This window comes from Aspergillus clavatus, genomic scaffold, assembly GCF_000002715.2.
Source record: "Aspergillus clavatus NRRL 1 1099423829804 genomic scaffold, whole genome shotgun sequence".
Lineage (NCBI taxonomy): Eukaryota > Fungi > Ascomycota > Eurotiomycetes > Eurotiales > Aspergillaceae > Aspergillus > Aspergillus clavatus.
The window spans coordinates 463278-475405 of record NW_001517095.1 but is presented as its reverse complement, the minus strand read 5'-3'; the positions used below and the strand labels follow the sequence as shown (position 1 = coordinate 475405).

Below are 12128 nucleotides of genomic sequence, written 5' to 3'. Positions count from 1 at the left end.
GCTGGAATAAAATAAAACCCTCAGCCATGTAAAACCGTCCCAAGGTACCCCTTCATACTATGCACCGAGCCTCATGAAAACATTTATGACTTAGGAGCAGCCGCCCGGACCTTGGCGTGAGCCTTCTGGACCTCGTAACGAGCCTGTCAAGCGATCAACATGTCAGCATTCCCATCGCAAATCCCATATATCGTAGTCCCATTTCGGCCTGATCCTCGACAAGCGACTGCGGAGTCGCTGAAGCGCTCTTCCCAATCCCATTGCCGATTCACCGGTATATCCGCCCGATTGCACGTACCTGCTTTCTGAGTCTGAGGACCTTGAAGCGCTCGAAGTCGGTCAGGTTCTTCCTCCGCTCGGCACGGTCAGTCTTCTGAGCGATGGAGGTCTTGGCCCACTTTCCATCGATCTCGTTCTTCTCCCAGAGCTTCTTCACGGGGCCAGTGCCGGCAGCGCGGGGGAGTTTGGGAATGACGAAGTGAGTGAGGGTGACGTGAGCGAGAGGAAGGGCGTGACGGGGAACGATCTTGTTCTCCTCGGTGGAAGGGCCGTCAACCAGGACCTATTCGTTGCGACTTTTGTCAATAACTCATCCGACCCAATTTCCCCTAGTCCTTCGGTTGGAAATCCTCCGTTGAAAAACGTACACGCTTGTGGTCGATGATCTCGACAACGGCAGCGAGTTTGCCGGTGAAAGGACCGCTGCGGATCAGCACGACACGGCCAACCTCAACAAGCTTCCATTGAGCAACCTTGACATCGATATCGGCCATGGCGAAGGCTTCCTAGAAAACGACAGAAAACGAGAATTTCAGTTGGCAGTTCACAAATGCGACAGAGGGCGTAGATTCTCAACTCACGGTCGACAGACTCCGGGTGGGCGGTGATGGGAATTTGTTGTCGAAGAGTCGGGGTTGTCGAAGAATCGTCCGAAACGCACAAGTCGCTCTGGACTACGGGATCGCGAATTTCGGTGTTGCGGCCTTTCGCCCACAGAGTCTCGCTTAGCAGCCAGTAGCAGCTCGCCGAACGGGGTTGCGTGCGGCCTAGGGCTGCTTTTTGCTGCGGGCCTTGGCGCCTGGCGGTCGGCCTTGCGCGTTCTTCCGTTCCGCTTAATTTACTTCTTAAGCTCCAACGCAAACCCTCTGCGTAGTTTTTTTCTGCATCTGTGAAGATTTCGCGCTGGACTTTGAGTTCTAAATGCTTTTCTACAGAACAAAATGCAGTTCTGCCATCGTCACTGTTCTTGTCACTCACTACTCGCAGCTGGTTCGCCTGTCATACATGCTGAATCAAAGTACTGGTATGTTCTATTCCCTTTTTCTTTCATGGATTCTGGCACTTCAAATGATGCGGTAATTTGCGATTGACCCGGTGTCTGTGGATCTCCCGCCAGAGATCTATACAGCATTGGCGTATGATATTCATTTCTTACATATTCTGAACGACTTGGGACCCTTACCACATGTTGTCTTCCACGCGCTTTCGGCAAGCAGGAGCTAACATGGCAAAGATATCTAGGTTCACACTTATCATCGACATATCCAATACCCCATCTCTTCAGATTTAATCGGTACGTCGCAGACTGTTTCTTCCACTCCATCATTGTCCGATGATTACAACCTTGCACTGCCTAGATAGTATATGAGCCTTCGGGCCATGAAATTTACAGCATCACCAAGATCTCTGAGGACTTTGATACTCCACTTTGGTTCTGTTATTGCTGTTGTTTTGACACTCGTCTAACTGGAGGCAATTATAGGTTCCAACCAGATACTTAGTTTATCAATACTGCTCAAATGAATAATTTCTTGACATCATTTATTGGTCGTCGTATAACGATAGTCGTAACAGTGGATCCAGAATACTGTGTTGATCCCCTGGGAACTTGTAACTTATGTGTAAACCCGAGAACCGTATTGGCAAACCGAAAGAAATTCATTACTTGTTCTCAATGATACAAACAAGACGCAAAGGAATACTCGCTAAGTAAAGATGATGATGGAGCCCAACTTCCCCGAAATCGCCCACGTTTTTATGAAGTCCTTCTATATCATTATGTGCAACTTCGCTGCTCATCAAAAGCAACTATGACGACCCAGCACCCCGCGCACCAGCAGAGAACACTGCGACTGGACCCTCGCGGCTCAAGACCCACATGAAGATGAACTGAATGATGTACGAATAGATGAACAGGAACTGTGTCCGACGATTGCGCTGCGAGCGGGCAACCGTATGCATTGAGCCGGCGCGCATAGATGCATCACTGGTCGAATCAGGGAGCAGAACGTATTTCAATGATCGCAGCTAGAAACGATTAGTAACGCCAACGGAAATATTCCAATAAGCTTGATTTATGGTGTGCCACACTCACCAGAAAGAATGCATTGGCCAGGAAAGTGTAGATGAACACAACCCAGCCAACCCAGCCGCCAGTTCCTCTTCCTGGGGTCAGGATCTCCGATGTGACCAGGGTTGCGATGATTCCGACAAACTTGTAGCCGGAGTACGCCACAAGATCGAGCAGCTGAGACTCATTGTTGATGCTGAGGATGTACATGGCCAGTTTGAGACAGAGAATCTCGAACACAATGACTGCAATAGCCGTTGTCGTCGTCGAGCCCAGAAGCTCTGGATGGAAGTTCCCTCGGAATCCTGCCAACATCGCGGAAAGGAGAATATAGGTGACAATCGCCATAACAGGGATGTACATGTCCGGAGAGTTCAGATCGTCGCGGGGCGGAAGGAACATGGACGAGTACTGTTGCTGGGAGATCTGGCCATTCGGCCCCGTTGAGGATGTTGTTAGACGTGCTTGCTGACGAGACCATGGCTTGTGGCGCCAAGGAAAGAGCACAAGGACGAGCTTGTTCAGGACGTAGGAGTTCGACACATTGAAGTAGTGTTTGAGAGCCGGAATAGAAACATAGCGGTTGAACTATTGCCAATGAGTAAAGATCATGAAGCGCTTATAGCACCAGAACGCCGCTCAAAAGACTTACATTCTGTTCCATATACTCTTGGCCAGCAGCCATTGCAGTCTTTCCAACCTGGAATCCCATTTGTGCTGTAGGATCATTGATGAAACCGCCGAAGCCAGGAGCGAACGTTCCACTGCCGCCTGGAGCGGGCGCTGGTTGGTAGGGGTTCCCATAGCTGGACGATTGAGGCTGCTGAGAAGTTGGTGGAGGAGGTGAGCGCATCATAGGAACGGTAGAGACATGCTGAGGCACAGGATGATGGAGTGGAGGCGACTGCGCCGGCGGCGGGGCGAACGACTGACGATACATGCTGGCTGAGATATATGCTTATGAGACAAGGATAACGAGATCCCGAGGACTGATCTGCTTTGATCGTGGATGGATGAGGATTGGGGATCCAAGAACTGAGTGAGGTTGAACTTAGTGTTTATACGTGGCTGGAGGGCACCCGATCGCCGAGAGCTCCTCGCCTTTTTCCGCCCGCAGATTCCCCACCACAGCGGGCTACTACTACGACTTGTTTCTTCCCCAGAACAACAGCGGTCACTGCGAAACCACGTACCCAAGAAGAACTTACAACATGTTAGAAGCCTTCGAGATCCTGACCACCTCCGGGTTAGTCCTCTGGTCGAAATCATATGCGCCAGTGGGCGCCCATGTCGTCAACAGCCTTATCAACGATGTGTTTATTGAGGAGAAGGTTCGATCACAAAATCAGGCAACAAGCAGTGTATCACCGGTGTACAAGAAGGAAAAATACACATTGAAATGGAAGCGAGTGAAGGATTTTGATTTGATCTTTGTGGTTTGTTCTGTGCCATCGCTTGATTGTTGGCACTGCTGACTTTGACCCCCTAATCAGGCTGTATATCAATCGCTGCTTCACCTTGGTTGGATTGACAAGCTCTTGGATAACATCGCCACTATATTTATCGATCTATACAAGGATCAGTTGAAGGGTACACGCGCCAGGATAGCCGAATATCCATTCGACAATTACTTCGATCAACAGGTGCGAGAGCTTGAAAACAATGCCGGAGCCCTTCCCTCAGATACGCTCGCGGCCGGTGTTGATGAGAGAAAAAACCCGCTTGTCTCATCGGATAACGGTGGCCCTCCACCACCTCCGATTCCTGGTCTAGTCAAAGGTACTCTACCTTGCTGAAAGTACTCTGCTTGCGTTGGAAATAGCTAACAACCATGAAGCGCAACGCTCAGTTGCGCAGGGCGCGGCGATCTCAGATGAGAGTACGCCGCCCCACTCCCCAGATATCTCTCGATCGTCAACCCCCGTCTCAAGCCATATCCTCACCGCCAAGGGAGGACCTGCTGGTCGCAGCTCTCGCCGCGCGCGCAAAGCGGCCAACGCCAGCGCCAATGCCTCATCCGGAGACGAAAATATTCGGAAGGGGAAGACACCAAAGAGCGGGAAGAAGATGCGCAAGTGGGACGCTGATGGGTATGCTGATGAGGACGATGGCAAGGTGCTCGACTACTCTGCACCTGCACATGGTGATGAGGTGTCCGCCCCAGTAGTGGAGGCTGTCGCGCAAGAGTCGTGGGGACGCAGAACTGGCAAGGGACAGTTCGTCTTGAAGGATCTCGGGGATGAAGTGCACTCCATTCTTGAAAACGCCGACCAGGAAAAGGCGAAGGCTGCCTCGTCCACTGGCTTGGTTGGATCAGGAGTCAACGCGATTGGTGGCTTCTTTCGCAATATTGTTGGCGGCAAAGTCCTCACCGAGGCCGATTTAGAGAAACCTCTGAAAGCGATGGAAGATCATTTGCTTAAGAAGAACGTTGCCCGCGAAGCAGCCGTCCGACTGTGTGAAGGCGTACAGCGTGAACTCGTCGGAAAGAAGACCGGCAACTTCCAGAGCGTGGATGCAGCGCTGCGCTCGGCCATGGAGTCTTCACTGCGCAAGATTTTAACTCCTACGTCCTCTTTAGACCTCCTACGTGAGATTGAGACTGTTAGGTCTCCTTCAAGCAAGGGGCAGGCTCCTCGCCCATATGTCATCTCAATTGTTGGCGTCAATGGTGTCGGCAAGTCAACCAACCTGAGCAAGATCTGTTATTTTCTGCTTCAGAACAACTATCGTGTTCTCATTGCCGCGTGTGATACTTTCCGCTCGGGAGCCGTCGAGCAGCTTCGTGTTCATGCACGAAACTTGAAGGAGCTTAGTGCTCGAGAAACTGCCGGAGAAGTTGAACTCTACGAGAAGGGATATGGAAAGGACGCAGCCAACGTCGCCAAGGATGCGGTAGAATACGGTGCGGCGAACGACTTCGACGTCGTCTTGATTGACACTGCTGGACGTCGGCACAACGACCAGCGTCTTATGTCTTCCCTCGAGAAGTTCGCGAAGTTTGCCAAGCCGGACAAGATCTTCATGGTGGGTGAAGCTCTTGTCGGTACAGATAGTGTGATGCAGGCACGCAATTTCAATCAGGCATTCGGTACTGGAAGAAACCTCGATGGATTCATCATCAGCAAATGCGATACCGTTGGCGACATGGTGGGTACTCTGGTCAGCATGGTGCATGCAACTGGTATTCCCATTGTTTTCCTCGGAGTAGGCCAGCATTACGGTGATTTGAGAGGACTTAGCGTGCCATGGGCTGTCAATCTGTTGATGAAGTGAATACGCAGCGTGTTGTATGTAGTTTACGAGGAGGTCTCATCAATTGAGTAATGATAGAGCATCAGACATAGTATGAAATTGGCATTATCCCTGTTTTTTTCTTTTCTTTTCTTTTCTTATTGGGGAAGGGGGGGGGATCATTTCCACAACGCAAGTAATTAAAAAGAAGTAAGTGCAAGGGAGAAGGGACAAACATCGAGATGCAATTGTGAAACTATCCACTGGAGTGGTGTGGTAAAAAAACAAAAAAGAAATGACCTACGCAGGGATCGAACCTGCAATCTCTTGATTCGTAGTCAAGCGCCTTGCCATTGGGCCAGCAGGCCTTATTGATTATACTAAGTTAATTCTGTTATATATTCAAAACATAACCCCGATCTATTCGGGCGCTGCGGACTGCTTCAAAATACCATGTATGAAGAATCCTGGATAGTTCAGGCCACGAAAGATGCGCCGTATGCTTCGTTCCCACTGCTAGTCTAATACTAACCGCCCAACTGCATTACAATTGCTCATCTCGAAGACGCAGAAACATGACATCATTTGCCCTCAGGATGGGCGTTACAAGCGTACATTTCCTGCATTGTGCTATGCTATTTTCTGTTGGTTCCTGAGAATCCCAGATCTTGGCTCAAAAATGACTTGAGCAAACCTTCAGCCCCCAGAAATCCAACAAAAAGCACTTGCACCAGTGTCATCACTCATCAGTGTCCATTGCCTGGCTAATTGTGGTACTCACATGGCCAACGGCATGACTCAGCTTCTATCCCCGATCGCTTACATCATCAGTTTCTTTCCTACTCTGTGGAAAAAGGCATCTCTTTCGCTGTTGGCCGTTCGCTTCTCGGTATCTATCCTCTGCGGATCGTGATTCTGTCATCGCTACACTCTTTGGGACATGCCTGACTAGCTCAGGTCGAACTAAGCATTCCTAAAGCGACCTCCGCTGTGAGAGCGTTCTAAGCCAGCAACTTTGACCTGTCATCTCACTTGGTCATATCCGGGGTCGTGACCCACGCTTTGCCTTCCCACTGAGTTAACAACACCCGGCAAGACATTGAAACTCACCACAGTTACTTCTGGTACAACAACCGAGCTTTCCTGTCGTATACTCACCCATTCGAAACATCTGCGGTCTCCCGTTGACGAAATACAACAATCCTGCTTCGTGAAGATGAGAGAGCCTGAGCGGTCCTCGCTCAACAGGCGCCATTCTACAACGCAGCACTATCAGACCTTCGATACTCCGCCTCCAAGATCGCGTGGCAGGCCGAATTCTGGTCAATCAGAGTCCTCCGGCGGCGAATCGCATCACCATCATGAACCGCATCATGAGAATGGGTCGGAATCGCCCCTCCCAAAAAAGCAGATGCTAGTGTTGGCAATGATCGCCCTATGCGAGCAGACAGCGCTCAACTCGATCAGCCCGTACTTGCCTGATATGGCCGCGTCGTTTCCCGAAGTTGAACCGCAGTCGGTGGGCGTCTATGTTGGCACAATTGCTTCGGCTTTCGCGGTGGCGCAGTTTATAACGAATTACTTCTGGGGCTGGCTTTCGGATCGGATAGGCCGCAAGCCGGTAATTTTGCTGGGAACCCTCTTGACCGCTGCTTGCTTTGCAGCTTTTGGGTTTTGTAAGACATTGTGGCAGGCAATCGCGGTACAGGCTTTGATGGGCGTTGTCAACGGCAATCAGGGATTGGTGTCAACATGTTTGGGAGAAATCACCGACAGGAGCAATCAGTCGAAAGCTTTCACCTATCTCCCAGTTCTGTACGGCATTGGTGGTATAACAGGGCCCCTCCTTGGTGGACTACTGGTTTTCCGCCAGAACCCTTTCGACAAAAGCAAACCAAACCCGTATCCTTACCTGGGTCCCAATCTGGTATCTGCGGCCATTCTCCTCCTGGACTTTATTTTGACGTGTATTTTCCTGGAGGAGAGTCTTGAAGATGCGGATGTTCTCCCTACCTTTAAGCGGAGAATACGGGCTTTGTTTTCTTGGATCTGGGAATGGACCAGCCAGTCAAAGCGAGCGGCACACATGTGGCCTCCCCATGCATATCGGCCTCTACAACATCATACGGCCGAAGACCATGATCACGACAGTGAATTGGAGTCGGCTTCGGAAACGTCCAGCCGGCATGAAGTCCGCCATGAATCGCTGACTAAAAGTGAAATCTTGAATCGAGATACCGTTTTGCTTCTCTTGACGTATCTGATTTTTGCGCTGGGCAACGTATCCTTCAATTCGCTTTTCCCCATTTTCTCGCAAGCTTCTCCCCCTGCTGGACGTGCTCTTACCCCCGGCGAAATTGGACTCTCTCAGGGGTTTGCCGGAACGGTCACTATTGTCTTTCAGATCTGTATCTTTGGCCAATTGCGGGACCGAATGGGAAACCGCTGGTCTTACCGAGCCGGCCTATTCGGGTTCGTACTATCATTCATCCTCATGCCCTTTATTGGATATAAAGGCGAGGATTCTGGGAGCCGTATAAGCAAGAAGACTGCCCTTATGGCTGCCGAGCTATGCTTCGTACTTCTGATCAAGACTGTGGCAGCTGTAGGCGGCTTGACGAGTGCTCTTTTACTGGTATGCAAATTTATCTGTCAAATATTGGTCCAGTGAGCTAATTTCTAACTCCAGATCACAAACTCTGCTCCGGACCATGCAGTGCTTGGGGCCCTCAATGGCCTGGCGCAAACTCTTTCCGCAGCTGGTCGTGCAGCCGGTCCCTTTCTGTCGGGCGGCCTGTTCTCCTTGGCATCTCGAGTTCAACCGAAGGGCGAGTTGCTGGTCTTCGGGGTCTTTTCTGCTGTTTCCTTCGTTGGGTTCATTCTAAGTTTCGGCATCAAAGGCCGCTCGCTCGAGGCAGACGACTGGGAAAGTGAAAGTGAAGATACATATAAATCCGATGACGAGGACCTATGAGGACCGTGGTTGATGGGCGTTGTCTCGGGTTGGGGAGTACTACCTCCCCTCATTACGATTTGACGATCTTGTATAGTTTGCACTTAGCCTTGACGCTCGGGTTTTATTGTTTCAGTGTTTACATACTTTTTTTTGTTCTTTCTCGGTGTCAGGAGGGATAGATTTTAGCAAGCCCAGCGTTGCAGCGAGTACTGCAGTTGGATCCGTGGAGGCCAACTTTATCCAGACGGGTCGATTATACTGATAAGGAGGTGATGAACAAGATACATGAATTTTCCTCAGAGAAGAGGGGGGGGGGGGAGAGAAAGCGTGTATAGGAAAGTCATCGCCAGAGTGCTACATTCCGATTTTGTATATGCAAGTATAAGATATAGCTGAACGCAAACCAGCATGCGCAAAGAGTAACTATAACTAGCATGTAACAACAGGGAAAGACAGAAATTCAAAAAGAAAGTACAGTCAAGCCATATTCTACCTCCAGTCCCACTCGAACACATACATGAATGCTTCCTCTAGATATCCACTCAGAAGTAATCCCTGCGCATACTCGATGAGTTCATTGTCCGGGAGCGCCAGGGAGCGGAAATGCTCCTTTTCACCATTGGCGCCGCGCACCTTGACTCGCTGATCGACGGTTGACTTGAGCATACCCTTGCCGGGGGTCACGAGGAGGTATTTTCCCTGAGACCCGAACGCTTCGGAGGGGGCGTAGCAGATGGTCTCCTGTCGCTGCGGGGTGAGCCATTGGACAAGATCCCGATGCTCGCTTTCCGGGGTCGAGGAGCCGCTGGTGCTAGCGGAGGAGCGGGTGGATGATGAGCTGCAGTCGAGCGTGGCGAATTGGATGTCCGAGTCGAGCGAGAAGATGATGAGGGTGTTGGTGGTGGAGCTGAGCTTCATGCGGAACGTGGTGAAGTTCCGGGGATCGAAGGAGAAGGTGTAGCTGGCGGTGATGCCGGTGGATCTCGTTCTGTTGAGCTGGTAGAGCTTTGAGAGGGCTTGGTCTTGGACGGAGGCCGGGCAGCGCGGCTTGACTGCGAGGGATTTGGACTCACGGAGGGAGACGGAGGGGATGCAGTGTGGGCGGTGGGTTTGGAGGCTGGATTTGTGGCAGAGTTCGCTGCAGAAGTGGGATATCTTGCATGCTGCGGCTGGTTCAGCTCGGTCTGGATATTGTAGATATGGGATGGGGATCCTTACTGTTGCATAGGATTTTGGTGGAGCATCTGCAGTGCTCGCACTTTCCAGATTCATGCAACCCCCAGTCTTTCCTCTCTGTAGCCAGAACCTCTCGTCGCTGGTTGAGTTCGCCAATTCTCTTCTGTGCATAGCCGATCCTTTTGCGCGAATGATGGTCGTCTGGCGTTGAATATGCCATCTGCACGAGTTGTTGATACGCAAGAATTGCCTTGTCCACGAAGTCGAGGTGTTCGCGCGACACGCAGAGCGCACTCAGAGCGTCAAACGTCTCGGGGGCTTCTGGGCCTTTGACGACTAGGAGATCTTCGAATAGAGTCTCGAATAGTGCAGCGGCATCGCGGTTAAGTCCTGCATCCATGAACGACCTCCCCAGTCGATGGACGACACGAAGGGCCTCTGGGTCCCGAGAATTCTGGTATTGATCAAGTACATCTGTAATCTCAGGCGGGAAGTCAAAATTCTCAGAGCTTTGGATATACCGCAGAACTGCGTCTCTCGTTACAGGATTCGTGAGGCCGAAGGTGGTCCTGCAGTGTGGAATAATCCTGCCGCATATCAGACGAGACTGCTCGTCCAAGCCGAGTTTCTGATACAACAGGGATAGTTTGTTCATTGCATTCAGTGTGGTCTCGTTCTGTAGCCCGAACACCGTATCAAGAGCAGGGACAGCCCTCTCCAACAGGAGAAGTGCGGATTCCATATCGCCCAGTGAGACTTTGAGAGACGCAAGATCTTGCATGCTACTCAATGTCTCGGGGGCATGCTGACCAAGCGTCTTCAACCTCCCTGCGAACGATCGCTCGTACAATGCAGCTGCTTCGGTGGCGTATCCGTCTTTTTCGAAGAGCGCACCCAGATCGTGTAGAACCGTAAAATTAGTGGGATGGTCACGTCCCAGAGAGCGTTTGTAGAGACCGAGAGCCTCTAAATAACATGACCCTGACTCTGTAGGCATATCTAGGTCATGGTATGACTGGCCCATTGAGTGCAGGATGGATGCCCTAGATAATCTATCACTATCAAGTGCCGGGGCGCTCTCCAGGATCCGCAGTGCTTCATGATACTCCACAACTGCCGCGTTCGAATTCCCCTGCTTGGAGGCTGTCTCTGCGCCAAAGCGTGCCATTAGGGCTTTGGAGTAGGTCGTAGCAGCGGAAAGCTCATTCTTCAGCTGTAGGAAAACTCGTGCGACTTCGTCCATCTGAAGAAGTCGTTGACGTCCAGAAGCATCGTGAACCACCGCTCCCCCGGAAAGATGCTGAACATGGACAAACATATTCTGGCTTCCTCGTAGCAAGGACATATACTCGGCTTCGGACACAGTCCCGTGGCTTGCCTCCCTCTTCTGTTGCACTGGTTTGATGATCTCTTTGCAGTTCAAGCTCCCTTCGCTATCTTGGCTGCTTCCACTCTCGTTCTTCGAACCCTTTTGGGTGAAAGAGAACCTCACGGTATTTACCCGCTTGATTAATCTTCTTCCGCGATTAGACGAAGACGTTGTGCGAGACAGACCTGGTCTATGTCAGCCCCGGAACTTCCAGAAGTTTCCCGCGCAGCAAACCTTTCGAACTAGCGCGGCCAAATATCCTCTGAAGGAAGGACTGTCTTCGCGAAACTGGAGCCTCCGTGGCTTGAACGCCTTGAACAAGTTTCCCTCGAGAACCCGTAGAATCGCTACCGCTATTTCCTCCATTCAGCGCGCTCCCTGAATTCTTTGGTCCGACAATATGGATGTTTTCTGGTGCTGGTTCAAGTCGTCAATTTCTCGATCTGAATGAACACTCCGAGGAAGACTCTGAATATATTGTTGAACATACTGCTCGAGTTATAACCAAGATTTGGCTCTCCGGTTGGTTCTTCCGTAAGATCTGCATACTGCTGGAATATGCCGTTCGGCGCATGTACTGCGAAAGATATTAATACCCGCCGTATGTGAGAAGCGGTTCAGCTGACCTTTTTCTAGATCATATAAGCCAGCAAAGCTAATGGCGATGAGCTCGTTTTCGTCACAATGCGAGAGCTCTGTCCGTAGTGGTCAACACGGTCCTCTAGCATGAGGAGTTAAAAGCTTACTTCTAAGTGACCATGAATCCCTCAACTTTCTGGCTTTCTGGGCGAGCGAGTGTTCTTCGCTGACATAGCTCGCTTTCTGAAATTTGGAAGCATTAAAGCTCATCTGCGCAATACTGGGACTTCTGCTATGGGTGACATTTGACCTGTCCTTTTGAAAATCCTGCAGACAAATGTTGTCTCTGGGATCATTTAAAACGGGTTCGTATCTAAATCAGTGGGTAAGATTCCGCTCGCAGGACGATATTAAGGCAATGGCAGATTCAGACTGACGATATGTTGCACTCATCTCCACAGTTT

The 12128-nt window shown here is 50.8% G+C and overlaps 5 protein-coding genes and 1 non-coding gene across 6 annotated transcripts, besides 1 other annotated feature; 2 read left to right on the top strand and 4 right to left on the bottom strand.

Annotated features, from left to right (window-relative positions):
* Positions 1 to 83: 83 nt before the first annotated feature.
* On the bottom strand, positions 84 to 773 carry ACLA_096780 (60S ribosomal protein eL14; the record flags this gene model as incomplete). The annotated part of the gene is made up of 3 exons (XM_001270169.1): positions 84 to 143; positions 299 to 562; positions 648 to 773. The coding sequence occupies 3 exons, from the start codon at positions 771 to 773 to the stop codon at positions 84 to 86; spliced, it is 450 nt and encodes a 149-aa protein (XP_001270170.1).
* Positions 774 to 2088: 1315 nt separating this feature from the next.
* ACLA_096770 (protein transporter YIF1) lies at positions 2089 to 3290 on the bottom strand (the record flags this gene model as incomplete). Its single annotated transcript, XM_001270168.1, has 3 exons — positions 2089 to 2307; positions 2375 to 2938; positions 3003 to 3290. The coding sequence occupies 3 exons, from the start codon at positions 3288 to 3290 to the stop codon at positions 2089 to 2091; spliced, it is 1071 nt and encodes a 356-aa protein (XP_001270169.1).
* Positions 3291 to 3561: 271 nt separating this feature from the next.
* Positions 3562 to 5626, top strand: ACLA_096760 (signal recognition particle receptor subunit alpha; the record flags this gene model as incomplete). Its single annotated transcript, XM_001270167.1, has 3 exons — positions 3562 to 3786; positions 3844 to 4129; positions 4173 to 5626. The coding sequence occupies 3 exons, from the start codon at positions 3562 to 3564 to the stop codon at positions 5624 to 5626; spliced, it is 1965 nt and encodes a 654-aa protein (XP_001270168.1).
* Positions 5627 to 5719: 93 nt separating this feature from the next.
* Positions 5720 to 5744: a microsatellite.
* A 136-nt stretch (positions 5745 to 5880) lies between these two features.
* ACLA_096750 lies at positions 5881 to 5952 on the bottom strand. The gene has a single exon. It is a non-coding gene; the product is annotated as a tRNA-Arg (tRNA).
* An 848-nt stretch (positions 5953 to 6800) lies between these two features.
* Positions 6801 to 8558, top strand: ACLA_096740 (MFS transporter; the record flags this gene model as incomplete). Its single annotated transcript, XM_001270166.1, has 2 exons — positions 6801 to 8219; positions 8274 to 8558. 2 exons carry the CDS (start codon positions 6801 to 6803, stop codon positions 8556 to 8558), a joined length of 1704 nt encoding a protein of 567 aa, XP_001270167.1.
* Positions 8559 to 9029: 471 nt separating this feature from the next.
* ACLA_096730 (tetratricopeptide repeat protein) lies at positions 9030 to 11934 on the bottom strand (the record flags this gene model as incomplete). Its single annotated transcript, XM_001270165.1, has 4 exons — positions 9030 to 9703; positions 9759 to 11270; positions 11320 to 11445; positions 11832 to 11934. The coding sequence occupies 4 exons, from the start codon at positions 11932 to 11934 to the stop codon at positions 9030 to 9032; spliced, it is 2415 nt and encodes an 804-aa protein (XP_001270166.1).
* Positions 11935 to 12128: the final 194 nt, after the last annotated feature.